The sequence below is a fragment of the Cavia porcellus genome, unplaced genomic scaffold (genome assembly GCF_034190915.1).
Source record: "Cavia porcellus strain 051 isolate PalLab524CR breed Dunkin Hartley unplaced genomic scaffold, mCavPor4.1 scaffold_29, whole genome shotgun sequence".
NCBI classification, from domain to species: Eukaryota; Metazoa; Chordata; class Mammalia; order Rodentia; family Caviidae; genus Cavia; species Cavia porcellus.
In genome coordinates, this window is record NW_026947512.1 from 21,730,475 (window position 1) to 21,742,917 (window position 12,443).

The 12,443-nt window shown below is 38.5% G+C and overlaps 1 protein-coding gene across 12 annotated transcripts in view; it reads right to left on the bottom strand.

Annotated features, from left to right (window-relative positions):
• Positions 1 to 12,443, bottom strand: part of Ppp1r12b (protein phosphatase 1 regulatory subunit 12B) — a 235,775-nt gene that overhangs the window by 36,798 nt on the left and 186,534 nt on the right. The window contains exon 1 of one of the 12 annotated variants that reach the window (XM_005005904.3): positions 8,725 to 10,699. The exons of the other annotated variants lie outside the window; for them this stretch is intronic. Within the exon in view, the coding sequence (XP_005005961.1) occupies positions 8,725 to 8,826 (102 nt within the window). The 5' untranslated portion in view covers positions 8,827 to 10,699. Of the gene's footprint in view, positions 1 to 8,724; positions 10,700 to 12,443 lie in introns of those variants that run through there. 12 annotated transcript variants of the gene reach the window in all.

A 12,443-nucleotide genomic window follows, 5' to 3' on the forward strand; every position in this document is an offset into this window, starting at 1 on the left:
TGGATTTAGGGGGTAAACATTGCCTCTCAGAACAAAACAGGTATTTAAAAATGCAGACCTCTGGAAGAGGAAATATTTAGGCAGTTTATTTGCAAAATGAGAAAAATCTCAGCATTGTGACATGTCTCTAACACCAGCACTCAAAGGGCTGAGGCAGGAGGACTGCCGGTTTGAGGTTAGTCTGAGGTACCTAGTGAGATCTCCTCTCAAACTCAGTTCAGTTCCTACTAATTCTGAACTTGTTATAATTTAACATGTCCCTACACTAAAGCATATCATTTGTTTAAAATTCATTTACAAAATAACTAAGAAGAGAAATGACACAACTACTTAAAAGATCTGTTTTTGAACATTTACAAAATGGCTTTAGATGAACTATTTAGATACAATTGACAGGTTTCTAAAAAGGATTCTGGATTACAATATTCAAGAGCACAGCAGATATTTTCTCCTTTGCAAAGGTAGTAGCCAACAACTATACCATACATACTTAATAATAAAACTATTCCTATTTTAAAATGATGTAAAATTTTGACTTCTCTTTTTACTGATTTAGTTTTGTGTCTTCCTAAATTACTGTGTAATAGCTGGGGATTTACCTCAGTGGCATAAGTGCCTGCCTTGCAAGTGCGCAGTCGTGAGTTCGATCCCTCGTACTGATAAAAAAAAAAGCATATTTCAATTACTGTGTAATGTTTTTGCTCTTCTAAACCTGGTTTTGGGGGCTGGGGATATAGCTGCCTAGAAAAAACAAAGGCCTGAGTTGATCCCTGGTACCTGATGGGTTCCAGCCTTACGGGACTTGGTCAGGCCCAGTGTGGCACCTGCCCAACATGGTGCTGTACTCAAAACGACCAATACTGATTTCCACATTCTTCTTCCAAGCCCAATTTGAACTTCCTGCTTTTCGTGCACAAACCAGCATCTCTCCAATCAACTGTCAATTCATCATCCTGCCCGCCCCTTCAAACTCTACCTGCTGTCAAATGTTAAAAGGTTCCATGGCTTCTTGGTCTGCCTCAGGGATCTTAAACTGGGTTTTTTTTTTTTTTTTTTAATCGGTACCAGGGATTGAACTCATGACCATGCGTGCTTGCAAGGCAGGCACTTATGCTGCTGAGCCTCAGGATCTTAAACTTTTCTGTTCCCTCCTGTACCCACAATAAAGGTCTTTTTTCCTTTTCTGCCTTTGTTTCTATAGTGTGCTGAAACCCCCCTAATAGCACCAAGAACAAACAACCAAAAAATCAAAACAAGTAGTAAAACAGCTTTAGTTTGCATTATCTCTCTTCCCAAACAGATCCGATAGTTTAGGATACTGACAATAATCCAGGAACTATTTTACAGCAAGACAGTAGTTTCAGTAAAGTGGTTACACTGGGTAAGACTGAGGCTCTGGATCTAGACTGCTGGCTGCAACATTTACTAATTATATGATCTTAGATAACTGCCTAATTTCTATCCCAGTGTTCTCATCAGTAAAACAGAGAAAATGGTACTCAGTTATCAGAAGCATTACATAGGGACAGTAAATGTAAGTGCTTGGTACAGCAGTAATGTAGCAAGTATTCTATAAATGTTACCTACTAGTGGTACTTACTACAGTTTTATATTTCTGTTCTCTCTCTCATTTCTTTTTGTGGTTTTGGCTTGCCCAGTGTGTGTTTGTTGCAAGTAGAATTAAGCATAAATAAATTCCTTAATATTCAGGTAAAGGACTTTATTCAGAGATGTTGACTACCCAGGCTAATTCCTAGTTACTTTCTAATCTACAGACATGTAGTTATTATTTTACTGCCTGGGTTGTTACACACTCTTTGAGGTAACAACCAGTGAAGTTGATTTTGGAAAGCAGCATAAATTTGTGTGTAATGATTTGATATAATTTCATTGATTTTCACAACTTAATTAAAATCCAAAATCTTTAACTTTTCATACAAACAACTTTAAAAATGGCCACTTGCTATTTCACATACAATTTCTATATGAAAATGTTGCTTTTGTAATGGACCACAAAAAGGTTAAAGTCTAGACACACTTTTAGAATCTTTAACCATCTCTCTGGAAGAGCTCCAGCATCACATAGCCAAAGAAAGTTGCTGGGTTTGGTGCTGTGATGAGAACTGAAACTCCAATTGTGGGTAACCACCAGCCATTGCGTAACAAGCAGGTCAAGAACAGAGTCAAAGAAGAACTGAAAAAGAACAAAAGACTGATGAAAATGAAGCCTATTCTCCTTTGCCCTTCTGGGTATAATTCAGCCTGTTGTCTACTCACCCAAACACTATAATATTGATGGGAAAAACCAAACCAAATCAATGCTGAATAGTCTCAGAACTTGTTCAAATTTGAAAAAAAATCCCTCATCACACATCTGGTTATATACTAAAAACAAAACTAGAAAACTTAACTGAAAACTGATTACCAGTAGACCCTTAACTGACTTCCTAAATTTGTGAATCCTTTGAGAACTGAAGCTTTTTACCATAACAGAAGGTTAATAATGCTCCCAAACACAGAAACAAGATATAGAGCATGCTTTATTCCTACATATGACTTCAGTGATAATGGACAGCAAAGAGCCAGGAGAAGCAGCACACATCTCTGTGTGCTGGTCTGCTTGTTGGTATTCCCCTATGGTTTATTTTTAGTCCTTTCCTTAGTTACTTCTACTCCTTAGTCAAGCTCACTGCTCCCATACTTTTAATTATAAATATCAATAGCCTATACTTTCTCCTGAGCTTCAAACCAACTGCAGGTTGAGTATCTCTTATCCATTAAAATGTTGAGAACTCAATGATTCAGATTTTTTAATATATACATACAAATAATGAAATATATTGGAAACAAGATCCTAGGAAATTCATTTGTTTCCTATACACGTCATACATATAGCCTGAAGATAATTTCATACAATATTTTTAGTATGCCTTCATTTTCACTGCAACCTGGAATACTATAATCAGGGGCCCACAGACCTGGCTACCCCCACCGACTAGCTTCCACAGCTGCTAGAGTTATTTCTCTCATATACAATTCTAGTCACAACAACTTTACTTCAAATCTTTAATCTTTTATCCACAGGATTACTCCTCAAATCCTGAGAATGGCACATTAAGCCCCACATGAATGACCTTGCCAAATCTCCAGCCTTATTTCTGACTGTACTTATAAATATATCTTTTGTTTCAGCCACATTGATTTGCAGATCTTGAAATAATGCCATTCTTTCTCATATATATTTTCTCTCTCATAATATACTATTTCCTTCTTTGTCCACCTAGCTTTTATTGCTCTGCAAACATTAGGATAATACATTTATTGCTTGACTAATTTCCTAAAACACTCTGTACCTATGCTTTTTTTTTTTAGAAAACTCATTTCTGTGTTATAATTTATGATTTTCATATCTCCAATTAGACTGTCAATTGAGGGCAGGAACTTTGTGTTTCACTTATGAATTTCAGTGTCCAGTATAGTATAGTATATAACATTCATGGAATGTTGTGGGAGGATTTAAAATAGGGTAGTTTGGACAGGCATTGTGGCAGACACCTGTAGTCCCAGCTGCACAAGAGCCTGAGGCAGAAAGACCACTTAAACCCACAGAGTTTTATTCCAGCCTGAGTAACATAGTGAGATCCCATCAATCTCAACAAAACAAAATAGAGTAAATGTCTTTAATACCTATTTGTCATGGAACCAAAAGTATAGGAAGGGCAGGACATAGCTAGCAGAAAAGGAAGTGATATCTTCAAAATTTCCAGTTTCTAGCCAACTGCAGTGGTGTTCACCCAGCACTTTGGGAAGTTGAGATACGAGGATCACAAGTTCAACTTAGTGAAACCTGGACCCGGCTTCAAAATAAAAAAATAAAAGAGGCTGATGTAGCTCAGTGGTAGAGTGCCCCTTGATTCCCAGTACCCATCCCCTGGCCCCCAACAGAAGTGCATAAGCACACATATACAAACACAACTTCCAGTTTCTCTGGTCAACAAACCAGATGTCACCTCATGTAGCTCAAGTAGGACATGAGTTAACTAGTATCTACCTAGAATTCATGTAATAGCTTCCAACGAGATCACTATTTTCATTCCTACAGGTCCTACCACTCCTGCCTAGAAAGATTCCTTGGGCTGAACAATTACTGTTTACTGACTTCTCTTGTGTGGAATTAAAAAAAAAAAAAACTTCAACCAACTAAACAAACAAAAGATACACTAGTGGTTTTAATTAGGCAGAAAAAATGGCTAACAGATTGCACTCTTAATAGCATTGTTCACCCTGACAAATGTTTCTCATTCCATGACAATAATTTATAAAGTGGAATAAAAAATGGATCCCAGATTGTCGGTGCCCCAGATGGAGAGGATAAGACAGCAATGCTACGGAAATACTTCATGCTTGCCAGAGGTGGGTGCAAAGCACACATGAAGAATCATTATCGACACACAATATCTGGAAAGTGAAAAGGCACAATGTGTCCAGCCTGTGAGTCAGAGTTGCTGCACAGATAAGCTCTCATGAAAGCTGCAACCTTTCACTATCCAATTATTTATCAGATATACTCTGATCAATTTTTAGGGCTGGTTATAAAACAAAGCTGTTAATTAACTCTTCCCTTTGGGTACACTAATGCTAACATGAAAAATGATGCAAAATTTTTTTTTCTGTTGAGATGTAAGATCTGAAGCAATCCAGACCAACTGGGAGGGAAAATGCTACTGATCCCAGTTTATAATAAATGTACATGAAATCCTCTTATCATAAATACCAATTCAAAAAATATCTGCCTAATTGGGCATGATTCCCATGGTTCGGCAGATCTACTTACTTCAAGATGCATGTAACATATCAAATAAGCAGTACATTTTGGGTATCTACTAGCTTTTGTTTTCTTTGCACATATCCTGTATTGCACAATATTGTTAAAGTAGCAAATACTTTGAGAATAATGACTAAAGATTACCCAGCCCATGCCTTCAAGGAAATTTAAAATGCTAAATCATTGAAAAAGATTAGTTATAATTTGTAGAATTTTACGTTACACACCGTGATGAAAAGGCAGGAGACAGGAGTGTGTAGTGTCTTTACAATTCAGAATTTTTTTCTAATGTTGAAAGATTACTGTCATGAAAAGCTTTTCTACTAATTTAGGTGAGCCAAGCATTTTATGTTGCACTTGTGGGAGTGGTGGGAGAAGAAAGGTTAACTCTTCAGATTCTCATAAAGGACTACCTGGTATGTTCCCATCAAAAATGAGAATGAATTCGGAAGTTGTTCTGCTTTTCCTGAGTAACAAACATGAGATGAGCGTATATATTGCTCAGGGAACTCCCAACCTATAGAGGCAAAAGGAGACAAGGAACTGATGTGCAACTAGTGTGAAAGCCACGAAAAGCTGTTAAAGAAATTATGTTATTATTCTATATTCCACAGGAGAGCAAACAGTAGTATCAGGAGCATATCACTTACAACAGCCCCATTTAGTGAGGGCTGGTGCAGGTACAGGGAATACAAAAAGTACATTTTCCCTGTGAGGAAAAAGCGTGAATATTTTTTAAAACCATGTTTAGTAGAATAATTTGTGTTCACAGTCAAGCATGGTGGCACACATCTATAATCCTAGCACTTGGGAGGCTGAGGCAGGAGGATTGCAGTGAGTTCAAGGCCAGGCTGGATTGCATAGTGTGACCCTGTCTCAAAAAACAAAAACAAAACAAAAAACAAAGAATTTTTCATTTAGAGAATAGAAAGTGTTTGTTTAGAAATACAAACTAGAGAAAGTGAACAGAAATCTAGGCTGGTAGGGATGTTCACAATCTTTGCGTCTCATTAGGGAGTTTACTGGTTGCCCAATGTGCAGCAGGCATTAGTTTTTATATTATTAAAAGGGCCTTAAGCTTAGTCAGTACAGAAATACTGCGTTATATAAAAGTATCAGATGTTGCTAGGCATGTAAAAGTAAAGTTATATGATAACATAGTTTCAGTTTTAATCACTAAAAAATTATCCTGCCTTTTGTTTTCTTTTTTTTTTTTTGGTCTTTTTCCTTTTTATCGGTACCAGGGATCGAACTCACGACTGCCTGCTTGCAAGGTAGGCGCTTATGCCGCTGAGCTAAATCCCCAGCCCCCTGCCTTTTGTTTTCTAAAGTTAAAAATAATATCTGTTAAGCGGGGCATAGTGATGCATACCTGTAATCCTAGCATTTGGGAAGCTGAGGCAGTAGGATATCATGAGTTCAGGGCCAGCATAGTATGGGCTACATAGAGCTTAAGGCCAGTTTGGACTACAGAGTAAGGTTCTGAGTAATAATACTTACTAAATGTATATTTTTCCCATATTTCTTCTTGAACATACGTTGAAGAGCTAGGTATTCAAAATATTCTCTCCATTTAAATAGCCTTTATTTAAAAACTCTCTGAGGACATTTTCCTTATAAGGAAGCATTTCATATTTGGCCTAAAAACACCATTAAAAATTACAAACTTTTAAATGTTTATTCAAAATTTCAATCCTCTGTTTTGAAGAATGTTGGATGTTTTAATCTTTGTCTCATCTGTAGCAGAAAACTGTATGCACCTGTGACATATATAAATGTCCTGGCACTTGGGATGAGGACAGTGAGAAAGCCGTCTGACTTTAAAATGAACCAGTGACTTCCTGTGTGTTTACTGTGAATGTCCAAGTATTTCCCTCATAAGAGCAACAGAAGTCTCTTTGCCTCACAAAGTCTCAGTGTCTGTGCGGCTCGTGGTTCCACAGAGTATGACTGGAATTGGAAAACCAGGCACAGGAGACTCAGTTCCGACCTGCTAATTCTCTTGTGTGGTCTATAGATAGTGTTTCTGCTTCTTGCAGTTTCAGTTTCCTGTGTCCTCACAACTACTTAAGCTTTTAACTGTCATCTTTACCACACAGCATGTGTGTCCTTAACCTTGATCTTCAAATCTACTTGATCTAAGCTCCAGGGTTGTTTGTGACTATGGGCTTGGGAGTCAGAAACACCTGAGCTTAAATCAATATTTTACTGCTTGTTGTTGAGTGATGCATCAGAAGACACAGGAGCACAAGACCACTAGTTTATAAACTGTACCCTACTCAGACATGAGAGGAAAGGAACTAGGCTAATGAAGTGTTTCAAGAGAAATCTTAGCCTGTTAACCAATCAGTCTTGAGAGTCAACAGCTTCCAAATTTGTTTTGCTTATCTTGCACTGTTGCACACTGAAGGTATAAGTAAAGTAACAGTATATTAAAATCAGCTTTCTCTACAGTATGGTCTCAAGCCATTTGGACACTGTAAGTTGGTTACAGTAAGCTGATGTTATTATGGGAATCTACAGCCACAGACCACTAAAACTGGGAAGCAGTCTCTTATTAGAGCTGCCTATGTTTTAGTTTCCTGTAATCTAAATTCTCAATTTTTTTTTTCTGTGACCTCTGTCTAAAAGATGGGAAATGGAGACTGTAGAACAAGTGTGGTAAAGGTAGATGGTGGCTGTGAGGCATTAGACAAGAAGAAAATAGTACCTAACTCTGTGGAAGAAATAGGAAAAAGGGGGGGATGTCGCTAAACAGCACTTCACTGAATGACTGCCAGGTATCGCACATTGATCCAGGATCTGTGGTTACAGTGAACAAACATTAATGAAGGCCTTCTTACACCCATCTCTGGATGAGGTCCTAGACTAATATGCTATCTACCAATTTCTACTAAATCATCATTTACACTCTGAAAAAGACACTGAAAATGGATATAAATAACCGGGCCAGGGGAAGCAGTCTGTTCATGTTTCTTGTAGAGTTTCTCCCCATAGCTCCCCAAATAAGGTATGTATGGCTATTCCTCTTCTAACACTGTAGATATGGATACAGCACAGTCTAGTTCCCTAAGAAGGAACTGCTACTTTGCCTACTACCTAATATGCCTACCAGGGCTTCTCTTCATGTGCCATTGCTTTTGTCAGCTTCCTGCAGGGGAAGAGACTAAAGTAAGATGCAAATATCCGTATGTTTATCACTCTAGCCGAGACATCCACTAGAGTAAATTGAGAAACGTCTCAAATGGCTCTGTCTTGGACATCACAAACACCTCCACACAGCTGGTTGTCAGTGGCCAGGAGTTATTTCTTAGGCTTTCAAGCACAAAATTTCCTAATGGTTAAGTAGCCACTGAAAAGGTTCCAAGTGGCCATGAGTCCTTGTTCATTTTGGTCTTTCTGTCACCCACAGATAGGCACAACAAGCATGTTCTATCTCGTATATGCATGCATAAATACACAGGCAGAACTTGCTCATAACTGAAGTTTAATGCATACAGTTTGACAGCCACTTGGGAGCTTTTGCTCTTGAAACAGTATTGATCCATAAAACACAAGAAAGGGAGCAACTAAATATAATCACAGAAAATAAGAAAAGCCCCATGAGATACACTAATTAAAAACTCTCAAATCTTATTGTCAAGCAGTTTATAACTAATTAAAAGCTAAAAGATGGAAACTGTAGCCTGACACATTTAAGTCTCTAATTATTATATTAAGTATTGCAAACCCTAACTTCTTACAAAGCAGCTGACAAGGCCTTTTACTTGCATTTTTCCTTCATTGACTCTGTATGTCTTGAAACGCATTTGCTCTCCACCTAACCCCCTAGTTACAATGAACACATTTTCTAACTTTGACACAATTACAAAATACGTGAATAAAAAAAGGCTGCTTACTCGGAGTGTCTTGGCAGTCGGGGAAGGAGATGCTGGGGGAGAATCAGACTGAGATTTCCTATTCCGAGTGAATTCTTTACTTCGGGTATATACAGAAGACATGGCTCCTCAGGCTGTAGACAGACACTTAGCCTCTGTATTCTTCACACAAAGCTGGGAAATTGCCCCTGTAGGTTACCCTCACAGACACTCCTTTTGAGTTGATGCAGGATGACTTTAGATAGAACTAAATAAAGAATAGAAGCCACCCTGTAAATTACAGTCTTGAGCTCTGAAACTGTCCACAGTTAAACAGAGTCTGAGAGGTGTGTTCCATCAATATTTTCAATTCAGCTTCAACCACAAGAGCTCAGTACCAGTAGTGTATGGCAAAGGGTACTGCACTGAGCAACACCTTTTGTGTTAGATTGAGTCCTTGATTCTCCCAAAAGGACACTTCTTACTGAGGCTTGCTCTTCAATAAAATCTGAGTCTAGGTTCCTGATGACAACAGATTAAATCCCAGAAGGAAGATGACTCTGGATCCTGCTGTAGACGAGTCTGGGAATAACTACCATCACTTCATTCACAGGGAACAAATACACATCCTCTGGAAATCATGTCTTCCCTTAGCTTGACTCCACAGGGCTGTAAGAGTTTAGAGCTGCTGTGATAAATTCAGGTTAAACAACTTAAAAAACAAAAAAATATAAATAAGGAACCAAGAGTTCACGAGAAGGTGGCAGTCGGAGGAAGTAAAGTTTTCCTAAGTCCTCCCAGACGGAGCTGCTCTTACATATAAACACTCACAGTCATGCACACATCGTCTCCCCTCCCTCTTCTATTTTCTGACATTCCAAATCCCTATTCGCTCAGCAAGGAATGCTGGAGAGGAGCCAAGGGCAAAGATTCACTTTCAACTTAGATTCACGTTGCCACTTGTAGAAGGAAAAGAAATCTTGCCAGCTTCTGGGAATAAAAGGAGGCTTTTGGGGGGCACACTGAGCACCCCCAACCTTGCAGCATTCCCCACATCAGAGTAGGTTGTAGTCTCCAGAGCTCATTTCTCTAAACACTTCTCTAAGTATAAGAATGGTGATTTTTCAACTTCTGGATCTCTTAAGTAACAAAGCCCAGACAGAAACATCATTCAAAGTACCTTCAGGCCTTTTATGTTCAATTTTAATGAGATGTCATTCCTGCTGCACTCTGAAACTTTAACTCCTTGTAAAGGAAGCTCCTTGTATATTACGGACTTTATTGGCTTATCAGAGTTTCCTAAACTGCTACAACCAAGTAGGAACCAGGTTAGAAAGGGATATAAAGGTGAGGAGAAATAACACCAAGTCAGAACTGAAGAGGAAGAGAGCTTATGTAAAGCTGCAGGACTACACGACTCACTTCCACAGGGAAAATCAAGAGTTAATAAAGGAAGGAATTTCTTTGCTGGGTGTTGAAGGATTTTGTATTTGGCCTCGAAGAAACATCTCAAACTTAATCTTTTGCACTGTGTTGTCATCACTTCACTATCCAACATTTTTAGGCCAAATGTGTTCTAAACCAATGGGTTGATCCCCAAAGTAACAACTTACTTTTCTCTGAGTTTTTAGAAATTCTACACTGCCCTTCCTTTGCCATATGAAACTTAACCTTTTTTTCACATCATTCAAACAAACCACCCTTTCCTGTCACTGTCTTTATAGCTTCTTTATTCCAGTGACCAATTTTGTAAATTAAATCAAGAGAAGTGATAAGCTGCTTGAGGAATACAGGAATACAGTTTGAAAAAAATTTATATAGATTTATTCTCAATCTAAGAACTTTTTTAGGGATGGGGAGCTGAGATAGGATCTCACTGTGTAGTTCAGGTTGGCTTTGAACTATGTTTCCCAGGGCGATAGAACTTGTGGCAGTCCTCCTGCCTCAGGCTCCTAAATGCTGGGATTATAGCCATGTGCTACCACTCCTAGCTAAAAACAAAAAAAGCTTTTTAAGAATTCAGATGTCTGAATTTTACATTGTATATACATCTTATCTAGAAATCCTATCTGATAATAAATAGTGAGTTTTAGCCTGGCATGTGGTATAGACTGTGTCTCAATAATGGGGAAGCAGGAAGATTGTTAAATTTGAGGGCAGTCCAGGCTACCTAGAGAGTTCAAGGCTGGTCTTGTTACAGGCAGCTGAGCTAGTTAGAAATATTATAGGCAGTCAGACAGGGCTAGGCCCTCGAAGAAGCCGGCATAGAGGACCAGATACCTTGTGGCCTTGGAGGAGACACACACACCTCCTGCTGTGGGCCAGATCTCAAGGCAGAAGGCAAAACAAATGCAACCACACCCTTAAGTATATGCTTTAGGGATTACATATGGATCACTTTGAAAAGCCAGGAGTTATCATCCTGATCCTCTATAGGAAGGGTCACTGATCCATAAAGAATGCTGGCTTGCTATATGACTCCCCATTTGTCCCTGATTTGGTCAATTTTAATCTGAACCATGACCATAGCTCTGTTCTACCTCATGCTGGTCTGCTTTTTGAGTTCCCAGTTTTCCCCAGTTTAAACCCATCTTACCTCATGGCTTTACTCTATAAAAATCCCTAGAAAATACAGAATCTTTGACAACCCACTGGGGACCCCTTGTGTCTCTCTCTCAGACAGAGTTTTCTTTCTCTCAATAAATATTTCTGCTTTTAATCTCCATTGTTCCTAAAATTCATTTTTCAATTTTAAGAACATGAACTCCCACTGGACATATAGTAGGTCAGGATTTTGTTCCCCTATATCAGTCTTACTTCACCACATAAGACCCTGCCTCAAAATACCAAACCAAACCAGAGACAGACAGAGTCAGAGAGAAACAGGGAAACATGAATGTGAACCTAAATGGTAACATACTTATAGGAAGCATGATTGGTTGGAAAAGCACTATGGATACACTGTCAACATGTTGACTATATTACATTATATGTATAGGTTTCATTATTATCAGGGAAGTCACTAGACCTGTTTCTGTGAGGTTTATACAGTGATCTCCCACTCACTGGTAACTAAAAGGGACTGTAAACACCCCCACCCTTTACATCAAAACAACCCCTTTGTATTTTCATTTCTATCTTCTGTCTACTTCTTAGAAGTTCTAACAACAGTGAACTATTTTACTATGTAACAAAATATCTCATCTGATCCTCTCAACCATGCTTAAAAGCACATTACTGTACTACTATTCTACAGACCAGGGACTGAAACTGAAGTTGTGAAAGGTTAAATGATTTGGCCAAAGACATACCATCAGCAATGGCAGCTAAACACAACTGATTGAAGAATAAGCGTTGGTAGATTAAGGTAAAGTAAAAGCAGATCTAAAAGGATGCACCAAGCCAAAGCCTCTGTGAAGATTCTAAGTATTTGACACATTCACAGACTGATCAGAAACAGTAAGAACAGAGGCAAATTCTCCAGAACAGTTGAGTCTAAATTTTCTACATTCACTTTGCTTTTGTATATGTAATTTCCCCAGCCCCTTCAACAAACACTTATTGTTCCTTTCTGACTCAAAAATCATTAACTCAACCAGGTGAGGTGGTGCACAGCTAGAATTCCAGTACTTGGGAGGCTGAGACAGGAGGATCACAGCAAGTTTGAGGACAGTCTGAGCTACAAAGTGAAGTTAAGGCCAGCCTGAACCACATAGTGAAACCCTGCCTCAAAAAACAAAACAAAAAACATGAACAATTTT